Genomic DNA, 21,716 nt, shown 5'->3' on the forward strand with positions numbered 1-21,716 from the left:
ATTGCCCTGAGAGAGAGACATCAGTTGGTTGTCTCTTGCATGTGCCTTGACTGGGGACTAACCCCGCAACCTGGGTATGTGCCTTGACCAGGAATTGAACCATGAACTTTTGGTCTTCCAAAGAACTGAGCCACACCAGCCAGGGGTGCAGAGACAGCAAAACGAGACCCCTTAAGTGGTGTTTCCTGTAGGATGAAGGTCAGTGTGAAGGTGGCAAGATCTCCCTGGGAGAGTGGTCACTAACTGAGTAGCAGAACTCATGACATTTCAGGACCTCCTAGGAGGATCTTGGTGGTTGGAGCCCTGAGTTCCTCACCTGGGTAAGGGAGGGGGTTCAAACCACCTGATTGGGGTGTCTTCTAAGGTCTTGACCTTTGTGGGCATCAGCACCTTGATACCCTGTATCATAGCCTTTCTTCCAAAGAGCGCTGATGTAACTAAGATGATATTTGATGGGCTCCCTCCCCTTTGCTCCTAACTTCATGAGTAGCTTCCTGGTGCCCCTGTAACTAGAGATGGTTCTGGGCCGAGTCAGGGCAAGACCTGGTTCTATATGGGGATATAATAGACAAAAGCTCTGCCTCTTGCGTGGCTAAGATTTTTCTCCTTCTCTCTTTCTGTCTGGTTACTGCCAACTAAGCTTTCTTCTATAATATCATTTACTAGCTCTTCTTTCTCCTCCCTTTCTTTTTCCTGCTTATAACTCTGCTCATGATCCTGTGAACCACACAAAGATGCCAGATAGAGTGTGGGGTCAGAAAATCCCTAACATAGGGGCCATTGGAGGGTCAAGTGGTCCAGTTACGTTGCGGAGCTTGGACACAATCTGAGACAAGGACAGGTGAATTTTTAAATCGAAGAATGAGTGTTCAGTGTGGGGTGAGACAGTGAGAGAAATGGCAGTCTGGGTGAATAACCATTATTTCGGCCTGAGCTTCTGTGACCTCTAATTTCAGGACACACCTTTCTCATCCTAAACAAACAGGGACTATTCACTGGGAAGGCCTCTCTGAGCAGCGTCTGGGTCTGGCTGCCTTTGTTGTGGCTAGGGAAAGACATGAGATAAGTCCTAGGGGAGAGGAAGGGAGCTGAGGTTGCTGGCCAGAAAGAGCCTAGGCCTGGAGGGAAAAGGAACAGACAGACCCTGCTCCAGTCTTGTTGCTAAGAATTATTCAAATTTGAAAAAACTAGCAATGGAGGGTCTGAAGCCATTGGTTCATGCATTATGATACTTGGCTAGTGGTTGTCGTACCACACAGAATACTTCCCCATGTGCACTCCTTGGAGGGGACATGTGGAATAGACAGGGGACTGGGGTTGAATACAGGAAACCTGACCTCCTTGAACTAACTTTGCGACCGTGGGCAGTCTGCAACGTGTCTGACATTCCTCATCTTTAAAATGCAAGTTTTGAATGTCCCTTACAGGTATGAATCAGGCTCAGCTCTTAGCAATTCATCTCTCTCTCTCTCTCTCTTTTTTTTTTTTTAAGATTTATTTATTTTTTTTTAGAGAGGGGAGGGAGGGGGAGGGGGGAGAGAGAGAGAGAGAAACACCAATGTGTAGTTGCTGAGGGCCATGGCCTGCAACCCAGGCATGTGTCCTGGCTGGGAATCGAACCTGCGATGCTTTGGTTCGCAGCCCGAGCTCAATCCACTGAGCTACACCAGCCAGGGCTTTCTCCCTCTCTCTTTTTTTTTAATCCTCACTCAAGGACATTTTTTTTTTTTCATTGCTTTTAGAGAGGGAGAAAAGGAGAGAGAGACAGAGAGAGAAACATCGACTGGGTTGCCTTCTCATACCTGCCCTGACTGGGGATGATAGAACCCGCAACCTGGGTATGAGCCCTGACCAGGAATAAAACCCGTGACCTTTTGGTCCACGGCATGATGCCCAACCAACTGAACCACACTGGCCAGGGCTTATTTATATCTCTTTTATAAATGGTATGGTAACTGGATTCAAACTGAGTTTTACTTATTCTGCTACCAAATACTAAGGGCCAACAATGTGCAAAGCCCCAGACTGGATGTTTGTTGAGCTCAATTTGTCCCCTCGTATTTTGTCATCCTGCTTCCTATTAGACAGTGGCACATTCCAGTTCTTTTGTCAGCCCTCTTACTCACCAGCGCTGGCCACCCAGGAAGGTTTTCTGGATCGGGAAGAAGCCCTGGAGGCCTCCGTCACCCATCCTCTCTCTGCCAGTCCCGGCCCATCCCGTCAGGTGGCCCAAGGTCATCCTTCTCCCATCCCACCAGCATTATTTTCTTTTGTACCTTAAAAAAAAATCACACAATTAAACAGGAATCCATTTTCCTTGCAAAAACATTTTAGCAAAATAGACAAAGGGAAACTCCTCTCCACAGTCCCCTAGCCTCCCAACTTAATTCATTAGGGAGCTCAGCTATCCCAAAGAGGAAGCCACAGGCTCAGGTAAGGATGGCAATGAGATCTAGAGGTGTCTAAATCCAAGTCTAAGCAATCACCATTCGAGTTAACCTGTAGATTAGCATTGGACTTGAAATAAAGACAAACTGCGCTTCAGAGGCTATTCTGCAGCTGGGAACCAGAAGCAGCAACTCCAGGCCAGTCTGGTTTTTCCCAACCCCCTCGCTACAGGAGCTTGACTTTATGATGCTGAGATAAAAGTCAGGTAGTTCTAAGTTCAGGTAATGGAGGTTGCACAGGAGAGCATGATTATAAAATCTGAAAAGAGGAAATGGGGAGAAGGGTGCCTTTGATGTCTGGCCAATGTTCCTGATTACAAAGGCAAAATTGTAGCAGGCAGTAAAGTTACCTGTCCAAGGCCTGGGTGAAGGTCTGTATGTGGAATCAGAGAAGTAAGAGATTATTACAGCAGAGGCAGGGGGAGGAGGGTGGCTGGGAAACAGGAGACAGTAAAGAATTGCTTGCAAAAGCACACACCCCAAGAGGAGGAGATGCCACAGATAAAGTAAGGCCAGCATTAAGTTCGGGGCTCAGTTGAGCCCTGGAATGCCCTTTGTGAGGAGGTAATGAGATCACATGGCTGCCTTCATGGGAAGGAGGCGGGCTGGGAACTGGAAGAGCTTGTTCAGTGGGGTTTGGAGGGCTGAGTACAGGAGGGAAGTGACCGTGGATAATGAACTATCCCAGACTGCGCCTTGTGGAACGCTGGCATGCAGAGGCACTGTTGAGATTGCTAAGGGAGAAGCAGGCCGAGTTTTGTCCCTTCCAGGAATAAGAAGGGATTTTATTGTTACAAATGCAATAATAAAGACAACTACATTCGAAGAGCACTGGTTGTCTGGGGCTCCGTGCTAGGCACTTAGATCCAGTAGCTTCAGTCTTTGTGAAAATCAGGAGGCATTTCTTTGTCCCATTCTGAAATGAGGAATATGAGGCTCAGAAAGGCAGAGCAACCTGCCCAAGTCCACGCAGGTAAATGATGGAGTCAGATTATTGAAACTTAGGTCTGGTTTTGGAAGGAGGGGGAGAAAGTCAGACCAAATAAGTTTAAGAAGAAAGATGGGGATATAGAGAAGACTCAAGAATATGAAATACAGCACACACCACGGAAGGACAGTACGCACATCTTTACGAAAGTGTACAAAGCATGTGTGCAAAACTGAACTCTCAACCAGAGTGGCCTGGACCCTGAGAGCAGGTCCTCATAATTTGCCCCTCATGGCAGCCTCTGGGACAGGGGTTTTTCATATCCCTAGCCTTTTAGGAAGATGCAGGTAAAGAGACAGAATCCTGAAGTCCGCCAAGTTTCCTGGAGCCCTCCCCAGTCCCCTGGAGCCCTCCCCAGTCCCACCCTCCCCTAATCCTGCAAGCCCATTCATTTCTGTTGGCACTCATCCTCAGGAGCCTCTCCCCCCCCCCATCAGGACTCCAGGGACTCTGACCCCCTTGCCACCCCACCCCCACCACTCACACTTTCTGCCTTCAGGACACCTACACTTCCTCGGTGAGATCACTCTTTTGCAAAAGCCAGGAAGATAGGTTTTTGCTTTTGGCAGATGCACCCGAGGCAAAGAAATAGGTGAAGCTGTATTAGAATGGAAAGAGGGAAAAGACACAGAACAAACTATAAATAGCTCCCATTCGTTTTTATTCTCCCATGACAGCAAAAAAGAAGACTCAGTATCTCAATATATTATCCTGTGATTGAAGTATTCAATGCAAAACACCAAAATCTCGCTTCACCATCTCCTGTGATTCTTCTCCGAAAGCCACCTGTGATCCAAAGTTTGGCATGCATTGTGTTGTTTTTAAAGTTAACTGTCAGTAGTGTGTTATAGACCCTCAATATTTAATAAAAGAAAACCACATAGCAGGCACCAAAGGGGCAATAGTGGTCAGTCATCACCTGCGGGAGAGAGAGCCATAAACAGACAACTGAACTACTACGAGATACGTCTGTGATTGGAGAAATGCAGAGTGCTGGGCGGGCCTAGAGGAGAGGCCTCCAGCCTCTCCTGACAGAGCAGCAAGTGCCAAAAGTGCAGACGTGAAGGTTGTTTCTGGAACACGAACTGTAAGGGAGGAAGAGGTTTGGGAAGGGAGCGGTAAGCCTCGAGGCAGGGCACAAATGCATGAGCCCCAAGCAGGCAGAGCCTTTTAAGCTATATTTAAAAGCACAGACTTTATTCCAGCAGCTATAAGGAGCCTTTTAAGAGTTTAAAGTGGAAGAGTGACGTGCTCAAGTTAGCATTTGAGACCTGTTTGTCTTCAGTATAAAGAACTGAGTGGGGGGAGGTGGCAAAGCTTATTGGAATAGCAGTGATGGTGACCTGTGTTAGAGCAGCCATAGTGGGGGTGGAGGAAAGAGGACAAAGAAGAGAAATGTTGAGGAGATAGAACTGTTAGAATTTGATGATTGGCTGCACATTGGTGGTGGAGGTAGGGGGTGAAAAAGAGAGGAGACTAGGGGCAACATCTGACTTGAGGGGCAGGTAGGTAGTCGTGCCAACCCCTGAAATAGGAAAACACTGGAGGAGCAGTTTTGAGGGACAGAAAGATTAGTTCAATTTTGAACATGCTGAATTTGAGAGGCGTCACTAAACTTCTGCAGGCAGAATGTCTAGGCCCTACTTGTCGGGCATATGAGTCCAGAACTCAAGACCCGTCGGGGCTGCACGTGTGTGATCCACAACCTCTGCGTGGAAAACGAAGCTGGGGGGTGCCTGAGGGTGAAGGGAGGAGAGGGACGGAACCCTGTAAGACCCCACCAGTATTTTAGGGACTCGTGCTGGGCCCTTATGCTTTAGGAATGTGCAGTTAGGAAAGCAACTTTTCTTGGTCACGTGTTGAGGAAAGGCATGACGTTGTCAAAGTCAAATGGAAATTGTTCTCAATTGTTATTTTTTTAACCTACCTTATACAACACTTCATTTCTTCTGATTTTAGCTATATAATCCAAGGCATGTTACTTAATCTCTAACTGCCTCCGTTTTCTCATCTCGAAAATGGAGACAGCAATAGTGACCGCCTCATAGGGTTATGAGGATGAGAGAGTCCGTACACAAAAGTGCTCAGAACAATCAATGGCCCACTGTGTTCATTCAATAAATGTAAACTGTCGTCGTTGTCATCATCGTCATCATCAGCAGCAGCAGCAGCAATGAAGGGCTGACTATGTGACTCACTTGGAGTTTTGTGACTCCAGAGGACAGAGTCAAACAGAGCTGGGCTCTAATCTTGTGTGACCTTAACTTCGAGCCTCAAGTTTCTTTCTCTCTAAATGGGGATAAACATACCTACTTCACAGTGAGAAAACATCTAGCAGGAGTGTCCAACCTTTTGGTGTCTCTGGGCCACACTGGAAGAAGAATTGTTGTCTTGGGCCACACATTAAATACATTGTGACATGCAATCACAAGAAAAAAAAAATCTTATACTGTTTTAAGTAAATTCACGATTTTGTGTTGGGCCGCATTCATAGCCATTCTGAGCTGCATGCGGCCCGCGGGCTGCAAGTTGGACACCAGAGGCATTTACTAATGGCTCATTTTCTCCCCTTCCCTCTTCCATAGTTAGTTTTTTTCCCTCGACCTCCTCAGAGACACCTTGCAATACAGTGCTGTGAGGGCCTGGTTGGGGGTGGGGAGGGCAAGAGGTGATTAAATATTTGCAAATCCTGCTGCAGAGACTGCTCTTCTCCAGAGTGACTTTCTCCCCTCTCCCAGTGGACCCTCTGGTCAGTGAGAGCTCTCTTGGAGTTATCTTGAGAAAGCTGGACCATGGGTAGCGGGGCAGGGTTAGGAGAGAGGGAGGGGTCAAGCAAAGCAGTGGACATTTGTGGCTGCAACTTGTTGTTCCTGAGGGAAGATCTGCCAGCTGTTGTCCTGTTGTAGAGTTGACCTTGGACTCCTCACCACGCCAGACTGTCCTCCATAGTCCCAGGAAGATCCTTCTGAAGTGCAGGTCTCTGGTCCCTGCTCTGTGGTCTGGCTCTTCCCAACTTTTTCAGTGCGATCTCCTGCCTTCTCTTTCACACTAGACCTAATTTCCCACAGTCCCTCCCAGCCCTGGGCCTGTGCCTGCACGCCTCAGCACAGGCTGCTTCCTCTCCTGGGAAGGTACCCTCCCCGGTGAACACATGCCTGTTCGGTCCCCAAGAAGTGCTGAAGTCACCCTGCCTTCCTGCATCGGGTTCTTATCCCCCCCTCCCTGGGCCCCTCCACAGGCCCTTGAATGAACCTGTATTATAACATCACAATGCAATGTGTTTGCACATTTGTCTTCAAAGCTTCCTTAAGGCAAGGACCTATCTGATTCATCACGACTCCTCAGTGTTTTTACACTGCTTGGCACCAAGGGGGCCTTCATTGTTGGTAGAATGAAGAAATGAATGGATGCATAGTTGGACAAATGTGCAGACAGACAGACTAATGGAGCTTGTTGAGGCAGGGACTAGAGCTTCACCGAAGTGAGAATAAGCTTCAACCTTATGCCCCAGCCTTTTCCTGGGGGTGAGGGGGTGTATAACCTTTGTCCCCCCTGCACTAAACATTGATCACTACCAGACTAATAGTCCTCAAATCGTAGAAGCAAAAATGGAACTCCCTCCCATCTCAACATCTCCTGCCCTAAGATTTTTATTCACAAGGTACAATTCAAAGCAAGGTAGGGCACATTTGTTGAGAACCTACCGCGTCCAAGGGACTGCAGTGACGCAGTGGCGGGATCGCCTGAAAGCGCTTTTGAAAAGTGACTGTGCTTTCAAATCCATCACTGACATTATCATCTTCAGAAATTCCAAGTTCTCTGGTTCCTCTGATGGTTCTTTCTGGAAGTCCTTTTGACAGCAGCTGAGAGGGAAGAGTGGGCAGCTCCCTGGTAGGAAACCCCCTTTCTTGCCAGGATACATTGGGTTTCCTCTGTGAGGCCCGTTAGATATCCGGGGCCAAAGAAATCATACTTTGTTCTCGCAGCACTCTAGGAAAATTAGATTCAAATGGGCACTCGAAGCCCCTTCCGAATTCGAAGGGAGTGTGTGGAAAGGCAGTCCCGCCCCTGAGAGGAGGGGACCCTCTGGTCTCTGTTAGCACGTGTTGGGCTCACTTCCCCCTCAGTCGTTGCTCCGCACCAGCAGGGCTGGAGGCCCAGGTTTCGGACGAGAGCTGCCATACCCCTCAGAACTGGGCTGTGCAAGGCCTACCTCTTAGCCAAACCTCACCCCCAGGTAGTCTCTTCTCTCTGTCGGCAACCTGCTTAATCCCAGGATGGTCACAGGGCAGGGGCAAAGGAGGACATTGAGGGGAGCAAGGCAGCACCAAGTGAGGAGACTCTACAAGGCAACAGCTGCGGCGGGGGAGTAGAGGGGGGCGATAGGGAACATCCTGAGGGGGCAGGCGTCAGCAGCAGCACCCACCACTGCCAGTGGGGGGCAGAGGTGGGCAAGGAGGGAAGGCAAGTTTCTGAAAGCACTGACACGGCTCTTAGCCAGGGGTGTTGGAGCAGCTCGAGGAATTGGGAGGTGAGAGAGGTGGGACCAGGAAAAGAGCGCTTTGTGACCGACCTGTTTGGAAAGCCTAGGCTTGAGGGTTGTTAGGGCTGCTTTGCAGCAGGCTCCTTGGTTAGGTCCCCCTTTTGGACACCTCTCACTCCCATCCGTGTCCCCCACCATGTACCCTTGACCCTGGCACCCCTGCAATGACAATGGATCCTCACTAGTGAGGCAAGCGAATAAGGATGCTCACCCTTTCCTAGCACCAAGGGCCTTCCTGGCGCCTTCCTAGCACAGTGGAGAGGTGCTCGGCTCTCACAGTGTGCTCCTGTTCCCCACAGCCTCCCTAATGTCTCTCTCTCTCCCCCTGCAGTCACACCCCCTGTACCTGTGCAACGCCAGTGATGATGACAATCTGGAGCCTGGATTCATCAGCATCGTCAAGCTGGAGAGTCCCCAACGGGCCCCCCGCCCCTGCCTGTCGTTGGCCAGCAAGGTAGACTCACACTCGACCCCACGTGTACACCCACTTCCAGGCTGTGAGGGGCCCCTGTGCTCTCTGGCTCCTTGTCTCCTTCCAGTGATATGTGCCCGGTTCACTCAGGCTTTCCTAAGCCACGGCTGATCTGAGAGAGTTGGAAACTCAGGCCTCTGTCCTTTCCTACCACCCAGTGACCAGTGGAACCTTTTTTTACTTATTTAATTTTATTTGTATTTACTTTTTAGAGAGAGGGGAAGAGGGAAATTGAGAGGGAGAGGGAGAGAGAAACATTGATTTGTTGTTCCACTTATTTAGTCATTCACTGGTTGATTCTTATATGTGCCCTGACTGGGGATTGAACCTGCAACCTTGGTGTATCTGGACAATGACTTTGGCCAGGGCCATACCAGCAGAACCTTTTAACTATCACCTAGGGCATGTGCCTTATCCTGTCTCCTACTCCATCACCTGGAAATTCCTGAACTGATTCCCCTGCCCACATCAGAGCAAATAAGGGCCAGTGGGAGGGCGTTCCCATCTTTCGGAATTGTTTACTGAGCGCTGTGCAGGAACAGAAGCCGCTGCCCCTTGAAGAGTTCCCGCTCTTCCTCCCAAATTGCAAACTGGTGGCCCCACATTTCCACGGGGCTCCGCTGCTGGCTGGAGCTGTGGCCTTTCCAGACATGGGCTGTCTGGCTGCCCTGCTGCCCGGTGGCCTGTCCCTCATAGGCCCCTGTGACCCCTGCTTTAATGTCACTGTTTTGTGTGTGCTTGCCCTACCTGCTTGCCAGTTGAGTCATGGGACCGATCCTTTATACATATTGTCTCATTTACTTATCATAACAATCAGGAAAGCTAGACATTATTAGTCCCTATTTGACGTATAAGGCAAGTGAGGGTCAGAAAACTTAAGTGACTTGCGGAGATGACACAGCTGGGAAGGGCAGGGCTGAGGTTGAACTGAGCCTTGTGCAGTCCTCAAATCTGGGCTTTTATTCTCTCCGCTCTGTTGCCTCCCATTCTGGCTGGGGAAACAGAACATATGTGAAAGATTCTCATGGGCACACAAGCCAGACTGTAGTGAGACTGCGCATGGCACAGTCATATGGACTGGAGGAACAAGGTGCTGCTCCCAGGGGGGTGACAGTCGCTGCCTGTGTACCCGTTTGCTGTACTCAGGCCCAGATCCCTGTGGATTTTCTGATCTTCCCTGAGCACTGTTTCCTGAACCACGAATCTCCAAGAAAAAGCCAGGGTTCTTGCATGACCCCACGGGGGCAGGGAGGTGGGCAGGCATCCAACTGTGATGCCCACAGGCAGGTGAAGATATTCTCCCAGCCTGGCCATGTGGATGCAGAAGCAGAATCCCAAGGAGGTGGGCCGTAAAGAGGGGCCAGGACACTCCCGGAGAGGCTGGAGAGTGTGGTGTCTCTGCCAGACTATGAGGCTACTCAGTGGCAGCAGAATTTTGTGAGGCTGGAGCTACCCTGCTTCTGGCTATTTCATGTCCCTTGCTTCACAAAACACGGGCAAATGTCATTCATTTATTCATTTGGTGGACAAGTACTCAGCGTTAGGTAGTGTGAATGGGAGTGGAGAGTATGTATGAGAGAGAGAGAGAGAGAGAGAGAGAGAGAGGTGGGGGAAGAGGGTTCAGAGTTCTGTTCTTCCGGAGCAGCAGAGCAGCGGATGGTTTCAAGCACACTTAGGCACGAGCACAGTCGCTGGGAAGCAAGGATGTGCTCAGTGCTGGTGGAGGTACCGAACCTGTTGGGCCTTTGTTTCCACCACCATAAAGTGGGACTTTTATTTCCCACGGCAGTGATTACTGTGAGGATGAAAATGATGTATGTCAAGTGGCAAATGGTGCCAAAGTTAAAACACACACACACACAACACATACAACACAGGGATTTAGAGAGGCACCTTGGCCACTGCCCTGTGACCTCTGCGGTCTCTGCCCATGCGTTCTCCACCCCTTTCCCCAGCTGCACTCTCCCCTCAGCCTCTCAAACAACCTGGCATCGCTAACAACCCTCCGCCCCCCGCCCCGCCCCCAGGTGGGAACCTCTGGTGGGAACTGCTCCAGCCCCATGCTGTCTCATTGGCCAGACCCAAGGCTTCCCTCAGGCCTCCACCTTTGACCTGAGTAGCTCCTACCAGGGATCCACTGGCCCGAAGGAAGTCTGGGAAGGTAGTAATGTGGGTCTTTGAGCTATTTCCAACATTTGAGAGTCCCGTAGGCTTAACTGAAATATTCAATTTTTGCTCATGGTTAGAATTCTAACAGTTCAATGTGTTAATATGTGTTATCTCATAGGGAAATGTGTTACATAACAAATGCAGCTACTTAGGTAAGATAAATTTAAAAAAATAGCTTGAGGGAGGCATAGGTAAAGGGTAGGTCTTTGATAAGGAAAGTTGGAAACCTACTGACCTCCATGGGCTCTGCTCTGATGTGCTGATTAGCCTCGGTGGGGCCATCGCCAGTGATGGACAGCTGGGACTCCAGCCAGACAGCCTGGTTCCGAAGCCTGGTCCCTCCATGTTTCCCAGACATTGTAGTCACTTCTCTAAACCTCTGTTTTCTCATCCATAAAATGGGAATACTAGTGGAACTTACACCATAAGGTAGTTACGAGAATTTAACAAGATAGTCCAGATGGAAGCCCTTAGCCTTATGCCAAGCACATAGTAATCACTCAATAAATGTTTGCAACACACTGTCGTTGTCATCATCCCATGCTTTCACAGTGAACAAGGTTGTTTTTATTTTTTTCTTGCACTACCATCTCGGAAAACCTCATCATAATTCTGCCTTCTTCCATTCCCATCACCGCCAACCCTTCGCCCCCTGTCAGTCACCCAGCTGCTTGCTGTTTCATTATTAGCAACTCCCATGGTTACCCAGGCCTTTATTGCCTTGCACCTGGACCAGAGCAGTGGCCGTTGCCTGGTGGAAGGAGCTGGCTCGGGAGGCAAGCAGACAGGCTCAAGCCCTGCCTCTCTTACCACAGAGATTGCGATCTGGTGACCAGGCGTTCACCAGATCCAAGGCTGCAGTCCTGGGTTTCCTTGGTGCGGAAGAGGGCTGATGGCAATCTTGTAGAGTTGTTCTGAGGAGTGAATGAGATCACAGATGCAAAGAACACAGTAGTAGCTGATGTGGTAATGACTAATGCGTAAGGAACATATACTGTGTGCCAGGCACTATGATAAGGCTCTCCGCGGATTACTTTGTTTAGTCCTCATAACAATGCTTTGAAGTAGGTCCTATTATTAGCCCAAGTTTACAGAAAGGAAAACTGAGGCACAGAACAGTTAAGTTAACTTGCTCAAAGTCTCCCAGGTAATAATTAGTAGCGGATTCAGGACTCAAACCTAAGCAGTCTGGGCAGAGTGGGTCTCAATAAAGATTATATCCTTCTCTTTCCTCCTACCCTTGCTTTCAAGCCCAAGGATTCCCACCTCTCCCAGTGAATCTCTCCTGATGGGTTCGGCCCAGCCAGCCCTCCGGGAGCAGAAACCACCCCCTCCTGGCACACTGGCAGGGTCTCTGGCCGTGCTTCCCCACAAGGTTTCATGGCGGTGTCTTGGGAAAGGGGGAAGCCAAGAGTCCTTCCTACCCCCACCCTCAACCACAGCTCACTTTGATCTGTTTTGTATATTGAAGACCTGTGTCGGATTCTGTGTGTATTATGGTGGTGAGGGTAGTGGGGAGAAGGGCTCTCTGCAGTGAAAAGAGGTTTGGAAACTACTGGTCTGTTTCATTCATTTTGTGCTCCAGAATGTTGTTTTCGGCATTATAATTTTATGTATATGCTTTGTCTCCGTGACTAGACTATGAATTGTTCTGGAGGCCTGGCTTTCCCGGGCCTGAAGCCCTGGGCATAGAAGGTAGTCAGTCTTTGATGAGGAGGACATGCGCAGAAACTGTCACTGTGGAGAGGAAGACCGAAGGCCAAGTCCTGGGCTGTACTGGCTTTCATTGCTAGAGACTGTGGGCAGCCTTGCTTGCTGCCCCTAGAGGGCTGGCTGGCTCTTGGCAGCTCCCAGAGCTCTCTGGGTTGTCTTTCTAAAGTCCAGTCTTCCATTTCTGTCTGCCTTCCACATTCCAGGCCCTGAAGAAGTGCTTGTTTTCCTCCCTCCCTCCCACTTTCTCTGGTGCAGGTGGTCTGGAGCCTGGATAGCCCCAGTGTGGGTTGCTGTCTGGCCTCCAGTTTTGCTTTTTTTTGATTCCTAGAACCCTGGACACAGGCACCCACTGCCTGAAAGTCCTCTTCCTTTCCCCTGTTGGCCAACTTTCTCTCTTTGATCACTTTTACAACTTTGTAATTATGGGCTAATAAGGAACCGGGGTGTTTGAACGTCATGATAATTACTTTCCACTGTTCCTACCCCAATCCTTCAAAGACAGAGGGGTGGAGAACTAAGAAACTCTCCAGAGAAGGAAGTCGGCGCCTTTCCCTCATGCTCCTCCGGCCTGGGCTGGGTCCAGGGTCTCGTTCTGGGGATGAGAAACACGAGGCCTGGCAGCACAGAGGATCCAGGGGTTTCAATTCTGACTTCAGTACTGGGGTGACCTCCCCACCCCTTGGCCAAGTCCCGGACTGTGAGATTAGCTATAGGAGTCCCTCTCCTTTCCCGGGGCCTGCTCCCAAAGCCCAGCTCAGAGGGCTCTGAAAATGGGGTCTGCTAGGTGAGGTGGACTTCCTAGGAGGAAGTGGGCAGGAGAAAGATGGAGCCTGTGACTTCATTTCATGAGTAACTCCATTCTGGATCCTGTGAATTTCTAGTCCATCAGCCCAGCAAACTTGGGCCCCAGGTGCTGGTATAGAGGGCCCAACCCAGCTTCTCAGGGAGAGAAGGAGAAAAGAGGGAAGTTACTCTCCTGACCAGAACAGGGTTCCACTTGAATGTCTCCACCACCATCCCCCAGCTCTCCTGCCTGCAGGCTGCCTGTTCAAGGGGCCCCTGGCCTTGCTGCCACCTGGGGAGCAGGGAGCGGGAGCTCTGGCGGCTCCCCTGGCCTGCCTGGCAGCAGACCTGCCCCAACAGGCTCTCCCCGGGAAGGGAAGCAGAGATCAAAGCGCTGAGAGTGTGAGTAAGCCCTAGCACTGGCTCCTCTTCCTGCTACCACTACTTGCAGAAGGATTAACTCCTTCAGTGCCTGCAGGAAGGCCCCAAAGACTCAGCAGGCCCCAGGGGCATGAGGGCCCAGCCCGATGCCATTACAAGATGAGCCCTGGCTCTAGGGAGGAAGTCCGGAAGTGGTTGTGCCAGGCAGGGAGACCTGACACCAAGGGTAGCAGCAGTGTCTATCCTGTCCTTTGCCCTTGTGCCTCCACCCCGCCCTCAGCTCTTATCTCCCCTCTCTTACCCCACGCCCAGAGCCCCTAGATTCCTGCTTTTTTTTTTTTTTTTCTGGCTCTGGGCTCTGCTCTGCCTGGTTGGCTAGATTCTGCTTCCCCAAGCCTGCTCGTGGAACCTTGGCTAGCGTGCTTGTGCACGTGCTCACAGCTGTGTCCTTGTGGGAACAGCCTCTCAGGTCCCTCCCCACCTGAGTCTCTAGTTCCACCCTCAGGGACAGGAGGAAGGGATAAAGCACTAGATAGAGACTCCATTAAGTCCTTGAATTGGAGCCAGAGAAAGAGCCGGCAAACTAGAGTGTGCCCAGGAGAGAGAGCCCACAAGACGGGCTGAGCCTGGGGCTCTGCCACAGAGACCTTGGGTAGCAACCATGTCCCAGGCTCTTGGAACTTCACCTGAGCTGGGCTGGTTGGGAGGGATGCCCTGTGGGCTCCTCTTGTCAGGCAGGGCTAGACCCTAGAAAGCCCAACTCTGTTCTGAAGCAGCTCTCCACCTCTCTGTACTGGGGAATGGTCACCCTCACTCTCTGGGGTGCTGGTCACTCCCTACTATCTGTTCTCACACTTCTTACCGAGGGCAGACTGGTGGAACCCTGAGGGCAGGAGCTGCCTTATTTGGTCTCATCCTTAGAGCCTAGTTGACCACCTGACACTCATTAAACCCTCATTAAGGGCTTGTTCCATTACAAAAGGCAGGCACTAATGTCGTCCTTGGAGGCAGCAGGACCCAGTGAGCTCAGGACAGGGGAGGGGATCCTGTTCCCACGGACTCCCTAGGTGTGAGTGTGCAGAGGTGCAGTGAGTGTGTGCAAGATCCTAGGAAGGGGTGGGTGGGCAAGGTAAGGCCAGGGCATGGATGGGCTGTGTCCTTCTCTGACCTCAGCTGGGCCCCTGCTGTGTGTCTCTGCAGGCCCGAATGGCGGGTGAGCGAGGAGCCAGCGCCGTCCTCTTCGACATCACTGAGGATAGGGCTGCTGCTGAACAGGTACCCAGGGACTTCAGGGTGTTTGAGGAGTGGGCTGGACAGAGGAGGACAAAGCGACCAGGGGATGGAGAAGCCAGGACACAGAAGCCCTTGTGATCCCTTTTGCTCTGCAGCTGCAGCAGCCTCTAGGGCTGACTTGGCCAGTGGTGCTGATCTGGGGTCATGATGCTGAGAAGCTGATGGAGTTCGTGTACAAGAACCGGAAAGCCCACGTGAGGATTGAGCTGAAGGAGCCCCCAGCCTGGGTAAGCACTGCAGCACTGGGTAAGACCCTGTCCCAGCACCTGCTCTTACCCTCACCTTGTCTCATGGCATCACCCACCAAAGCCCTTGGACTCCTGGAGCTGAAGAGACCTTAGAAACCCCCTAGTACAAGTTCATCCACCAGCTGTTTACCTCTGGGCAAGTTTCTTCCCTCTCTGGGCTCATCTGCAGAAAGAACAGATTGGGCCAGCTGAGTTCTAAAGTTCCTTTCAGCTCTGTGGTTTCATGGCACAGAGTAGAGCCAGAATGAAACCCTGGGCCCTGGGACCCCCTGAACCCTGGCTGGTGTTTCTCTGCTGGCAGCAAACCTCACCCAGCTGCTCACTGGGTAGTTCCCACCTCTCAGGGAGGGGTCCCTTTTCCCTCTTTTCCCAAGCGCACAAGACTTCAGATAGTACTTCTCACAGCTGACAGCCAGAGGACCCTCTCCTACGGGTACCCTACCCGTGGGCAGAGAGGACCCACCTAACCTCCTGCAGCCTCCTCCCACCCCACCCCCTCTACTGGAAGACTCAAGGGGACCTTTAGCGATCTGTGTGTCACTGGGGCTCCTGTGTTCCGGCCGCACTGGCCCAGCTCCTTCCAGAAGTATGACCCTTTCCCTCTCTGCTCGCTCTCCCAGCCAGATTATGATGTGTGGATCCTCCTGACAGTGGTGGGCACCATCTTTGTGGTCATCCTGGCTTCAGTGCTGCGCATCCGGTGCCGCCCCCGCCACAGCAGGCCGGTGAGCAGGGTGGGCTCCCTGGTGGAGGTGGGCATGTGCTTGTGTGTGGGATGGTGGGGGGCAGGAAAGAAAAGTGGGGAAAGAAGGTGCCTTTATGGCCATGAAACAGGTGATATCTATATACATTGCATTTGACTTTGTTGATTTCCAGCAGCCTCTTTCCATAGGTCTGCTCATTCATTCATTCATTCATTCAACAAACACAGCTTCATCTTATGTGCCAGGCATTGTTCCAGGGATTGGGCATGGTACAGGGAACAAAAAAGGACAAAAGATCCCTTCCCTGGGGAGCTTTCATTCTAGTGGGAAGAGACAGACAATGAACAAAATAAATAAGTAAAATATATCGTATTTTATATGGTAATACATGCTAGGGAAAATAATGACATAGAAAGGGGGAGAAGGAATGCAAAGGGGAAAAAGCTAATTTTAAAAAGTAAGTCCAGGAAGCCTCATTGAGAAGATGACATTACAGGGAAGACCTTACATGGGTGGTAGGGTGGGGGTGGGGGGCAACCTGGGCAGGTCTCTGGGGACCAAGTGAATGAATGGAGCAAACAGTAAGTGCAAAGAGCTTGAGGCAGAAGCCTGCTGGGATGTCTGAGGAGCAGCGAGGAGACCATGGGGTCGGAACGGGAGGAGTGCAAGGGCAGAGCAGGAGGTGAGGACAGCGTTCACGAGGGCCCGGGTGTGCCAGGCTGTTTCGGCCCCTGTCAGGACTCCACTTTGACTCCAGGTGAAATGAGCCACTGCAGGGGTTTGAACAGAGGGAGCGCCATGATCTGACTGAAGTTTTAACGTGATCCCTCCTAATGCTTTGAGGAGACTAGGTTACAGGGAGCAGGCCTGGCAACAGCGAAACCAACTGAGGTTATCACAGGAATCCAGGTGACAGTGATGGTAGCTTGGATTAGGGAGGGAGGTTAGGAAAGTGGTGAGAATTAAGTGCCCTGTATATTTTGAAGGTAGCGCTAACAGGTTTACTAATAGGTTGATCATGAAGTATGAGACACAGGAGTCAGGAATGGCACCAAGATGTTTGGCCTGAGCATTTGAAAGAATGGAATTGCCATTTATGAGGTGGGGAAGACTGGGAGAGGGCAGGTATGTGGTCAGGAGTGCTTAATTGGGATTAGGGAATTCAGTTTGCAGCACATTGAGTGTTTGAGGAGGAGGCTGGACAGAATTTGATGTGCCAGTTAGATATTCAAGTTGAAAGGTTCAGCAGGCAGCTGGATAAAAACTTTCTCCATTGGGGCGAGGGAGCTTGGCTCGCTCAACAGAGCGATATATGAACTTGAAGGGGACCAACTCTCAAAGGGAGTCAGTTGACCACATGATCTGTCTGGGTGACTGGGAACTGAGTACAACTTGGGGCCCAGGGGTGAGGGAAGAGGAGCCCGTGCCCATTCTGAGCCCTACCCTTCTTCCCAGGATCCCCTGCAGCAGCGAACAGCCTGGGCCATAAGCCAGCTGGCCACCAGGAGGTACCGGGCCAGCTGTAGAAGGCCCGGGGCTGAGTGGCCAGACTCGGGGAGCAGCTGCAGCTCAGCCCCTGTGTGTGCCATCTGCCTGGAGGAGTTCTCTGAGGGCCAGGTAAGGCAGAGCTCGCCATTCACCTGTGTGGGCGGTGTGGGTGTTCTGGCTGCACCTGTGTCCTTTGTACCCTGCATGCGGCAGAGGTAGGGGACAGCCCTGGGTTTGGTTAGTTTCCTGGCCTTCCAGGGAAAGAGAACTATTACTGTGTGTTGAGGGTGTTCCATGTGCCTTAGGTGCATTATCTCTTCTTAGTCTCATGACCAGGAGGGGTGAAGGTAGATTAGTTTTTTTATCCTTCTGCACAGTAGAAAACTGTCTATTAAGAAACTTGCCCAAGGTCATGCAGCTAAGTGGCAAAATCCAGGTCTTCCTAATACCAAAGCCCATGCCTTTTCAAGTCCACTAGGAGGTCTTTTGCAAGTAGATGTTAGCAAAAAGGAGAGGCCAGAGGGAGTCAGGAGGACCTTCTGGTTCCTGGACAGTCCTGTGGCTACAGATAACGTTGGTCTGGACCCCCTTGTTTTCTCCAGGAGCTACGAGTCATTTCGTGCCTCCATGAATTCCATCGTGTCTGTGTGGACCCCTGGCTCCATCAGCATCGGACTTGTCCCCTCTGCATGTTCAACATCGTAGGTAGGAGGTGGGCCAAGGTCTCCCCTGTGTACAGGCAGGGCTGGGGGCGGGGCTAGAACATGGCTTCCCTGTGGGAAAGGGTTTTGCCTTGAAGCTGAGGAGAAAGCAGTGCCTCATAGTTCTTTGAGCCGTGCACTGTTCAGAAAGGCCTTGTCCAAGGGGGAGGGCCATTCACATTGTAGGCACCTTTATTATTCTAAAAATTATTTGTATTTTTGTGACAACTTTGATTCTAAATCTAAATTTGTATATTTATTACTCCAAGTTTCTGGCAATAAAGTGTCCTATTCTAACAAAACCAGGACATTATGATAGTTTCTAAAAGAGGTAAATGAAGTATCTTGAGGAAAAGAGAGCCTTTTCCTAATTCATCCAAAGGTACAGAGTGGGCTTGCAGGGGCCCTGGGTGAAAAGCCCTGACTGACTGGCGGGAGGAGCAGGGCTTGACGTGCACAGTGGAATTCTTAGGGGACAACCTGACTGGAGCGGGCAAGGGTGTCCCAGGGCATCTGCATGTTAGGATTGCCCTCGGTCCCCCGAACTTTGACTGAGCTCTAAGGCTGTGCAGACTCACACAGGTGTGCTATAACCCGCCTTTCTGAACAATGCACCTCCATAGATTTGTGCAAATGCCTGTGCCCTTGGTTCTTTCTTCCAGAGGGAGATTCATTTTCCCAGTCCCTGGGACCCTCTCGATCTTACCAGGAGCCAGGCCGAAGACTCCACCTCATCCGTCAGCATCCTGGCCATGCCCACTACCACCTCCCTGCTGCCTACCTGCTAGGCCCTTCCCAGACTTTGGTGGCTCGGCCCCCACGGCCTGGTCCCTTCCTACCATCCCAGGAGCCAGGCATGGGCCCCAGGCACCACCGCTTCCCCAGGGCTGCACATCCCCTGGCTCCAGGTGAGCAGCAGCGTCTGGCAGTGGCCCAGCACCCCTTTGCACAGGGCTGGGGTCTGAGCCCCCACCAGTGCACCTCTCAGCACACTGCCACCTGCCCAGCGCCCCCACGCCGGGCCAGGCCTCACGACAGCAGTGGGTCTGCAGAGAGCTACTGCACAGAACGCAGTGGCTACCTGGCAGATGGGCCAGCCAGTGACTCCAGTTCGGGACCTTGTCATGGCTCTTCAAGTGACTCAGTGGTCAACTGCACAGACATTAGCCTGCAGGGCATCCACGGCAGCAGTTCTACCTTCCGCAGCTCTCTGAGCAGTGACTTTGACCCCTTGGTATACTGCAGTCTGGAAGGGGAACCTCAGGGGGAAGAGACTCAGCCCAGTGTAACCTCGAGGCCTCGTTCTTTGGACTCAGTGGTGCCCAGAGGGGAAGCCCAGGTTTCTAGCCACGTCCACTACCACCGCCATCGACACCACCACTACAAAAAGCGCTTCCAGTGGCATGGCAGGAAGCCTGGTGCAGAAACTGGGGTCCTCCAGTCCAGGCCTGCTGTTCCTCGGCCACAGCCTAAGCCAGAGTCGCCGGCTCCTGATCAGCAAGCTTCCAGATACAGCGCAGTAGCCTCTTCAGGGCAGCTCCCCAACCCCCAACGCCCCCGGGCCCTCACAGAGCCAGTCCCAGCCCTGACTGATGCTTCTAGTTCCAGTCCCAGCAGTCTCTTCCACTTGCAGAAATCCAGCTTCCCTGTCCGACACCCACAGAGGAAACGGCGGGGAGGTCCTGCAGAGCCTCCCCCAGCCTCTCGGCCCCAGGACTTGACTGCACACCCAGCTTGCCAAATTTTTCCCCATTATGAGCCCAGCCTGGCAAACCCTTGGTCTCCACAGACTCACCCATTGATCTGTGGACCTCCAGGCCTGGACAGGAGGATGCTACCAGAAACCCCAGGCCACTGTTACTCAAGTTCACAGCCTGTGTGGTTGTGTCTGACTCCACGCCAGCCGCTGGGACCACACCCCTCTGGGGAAGGGCCTTGCAGATGGAGCTCTGGCACCCCAGAGGGCAGGCCATGCCCTTACCCACACTGCCAGGTGCTGCCAGCCCAACCTGGTGAGTTCTCAGGGGAAGCGGGCATGGTGGGGAGAGGAGACCAGAGCTGTATATTGCTGAATGAGTGAAATCAGACAATGGGGGGTTGATGGGAGCTGAGAAGGGTACAATAGCATGACATTCAAAGCACTGAACAGCTGGCGTAGCACACGAAGCTGGCTAGAGTGCCCCGGCTCTGCCAGGTGTTGTTCTTTGGTTGCCAAATCATAGGGAGTTCTCAGGGCAAGTCTTAGTGTGGCCAAGACATTAGAAAGCACTTGGGGTGGTCCGGGGCAGCAGCTCAAACTGAAATGTTTCAGTATTTTAATAATTGGTTCAGCTGTACCAATGCATACAGCACAATATTAGCTTTAAATTCAAGGAAGGCCAAGAAGTGTTTCTTGCCTGTGAGAAGGGCACAGAGGAGAAATAATTACTAATAACCATGATACCAGGGCACATGAGAAGAGCTATGTGAATAATGCAAAAAGAAAAATAGGTCATGGGTGGTTTCCAGTGGCCCTGCGGGACCTTGGGTTTTCTCTTCTCCCCTGGGGCAAAAGCACAGCTAGGCCTTCCCTTTCAAGCACTCTTGTTAATATGGACCTCATTTTCTTGGGGGCTCAGTGCATCCCTGTTACTGTATTACAAGCAATGATGGTCATGTAACTCTTCAGCTTTAACTTCATATTTATTTGCTCAAATTCTGCTCTTCCAGAGCCTTTTACCTCCTGATCTTCCCCATCTTCTCCCTTTGTGTAGAGGACACAGTTCTTTGCCTACAGCCCTCTCTAGGAGGATCCCTCCGTACCAAAAGGAGACTCAAAGGTCTTGAAATGTAAGACCTCAGAGTCTAGGAAGCCTAGAGGCAGGACCTGAGCTTCTATCATTTATTCATTCATTTCTTCCACCCATCCCCCACTTTCTGAATATGTGCTGGATTCCAGGCTAGGCTCCAAGGACATGGGACACTTCAACCAGGAGACCCAGGTCTATGGGAGACAGGCATAGAAACAGTTACAGTAGAGAAAATACGGGATGGGGCAAAAGTAGTTTTACAGTTGTTTGTATGGGAAAGATGACAATAATAAATAATAATACGGGAATAAGCTGTGTTTCAGGTACTCACATGTATACATGTACTTTTGCCCTGCCCTGCAATTGCGTTCACAGAGCCACGTAATGCAGGCTGTGGCCATGCGTTGGATGGTTCCACGTGGACTCTGTCACATGTGTGCCCTCAGTGCTGCCAGTGACAGACCACCACCTCCCCTCTTTCCCGAATTCAGAATGAGTTTCCATGACTGCCTTTTCCCTGCTCCCCAAATCCAGTCAACACCAGGTTCTATTAACTGTATCTCTGTAAGCTTTTTCATGTTATTCTCCAGTACAGTACTTAGGACCCCTGCCCATGTTTTACTTGGAGCCCAGAGATCCAGGGCAGGGTCTCTGAGCTCCGCCCTTCTCCCTTACAGGCCCCCCCCCCCCCCCCCGCCCAGGCTGAGCCCTGCATGTTCAGTGTTGCGTCCCAGAGAGTCATGCAGCACAGCTACCCTGCCCTACCCTCGTGCTGCTGCCAGGGTCACCTGCCTCAGATACGCTGCCCAGAAACCCTCAAATGTTCTGCTTTGTCCACGGTCAAGTTCAACCTGCTTTGGCCTTCAAAGCTCTAGTACCATCTAACCTCCATCTTTCTTCCCAAGCTTATTTTCCACTCTTCCCCTTCTCTTCCCTTCCCTTGTTTAGATGAACTAGCTTGACACTTCTTGCAGTTTCTGCAGCCCAGAATATTCTG

At 51.4% G+C, this 21,716-nt stretch overlaps 1 protein-coding gene across 3 annotated transcripts in view; it reads left to right on the forward strand.

Annotated features, from left to right (window-relative positions):
* Positions 1-21,716, forward strand: part of RNF43 (ring finger protein 43) — a 57,423-nt gene that overhangs the window by 33,761 nt on the left and 1,946 nt on the right. For 2 of the 3 annotated variants that reach the window (XM_045837218.1, XM_045837219.1), the window contains 7 exons: positions 8,310-8,432; positions 14,697-14,771; positions 14,885-15,016; positions 15,658-15,762; positions 17,197-17,358; positions 17,832-17,934; positions 18,593-20,010. In XM_045837218.1, coding sequence (XP_045693174.1) covers positions 8,310-8,432; positions 14,697-14,771; positions 14,885-15,016; positions 15,658-15,762; positions 17,197-17,358; positions 17,832-17,934; positions 18,593-20,010 — 2,118 coding nt within the window. Of the gene's footprint in view, positions 1-8,309; positions 8,433-14,696; positions 14,772-14,884; positions 15,017-15,657; positions 15,763-17,196; positions 17,359-17,831; positions 17,935-18,592; positions 20,011-21,716 lie in introns of those variants that run through there. The other variant, XM_045837220.1, reaches the window with a different exon arrangement.

The sequence above is a fragment of the Phyllostomus hastatus genome, unplaced genomic scaffold (assembly GCF_019186645.2).
Source record: "Phyllostomus hastatus isolate PE091 unplaced genomic scaffold, TTU_PhHast_1.1 phas_contig_210, whole genome shotgun sequence".
NCBI classification, from domain to species: domain Eukaryota; kingdom Metazoa; phylum Chordata; class Mammalia; order Chiroptera; family Phyllostomidae; genus Phyllostomus; species Phyllostomus hastatus.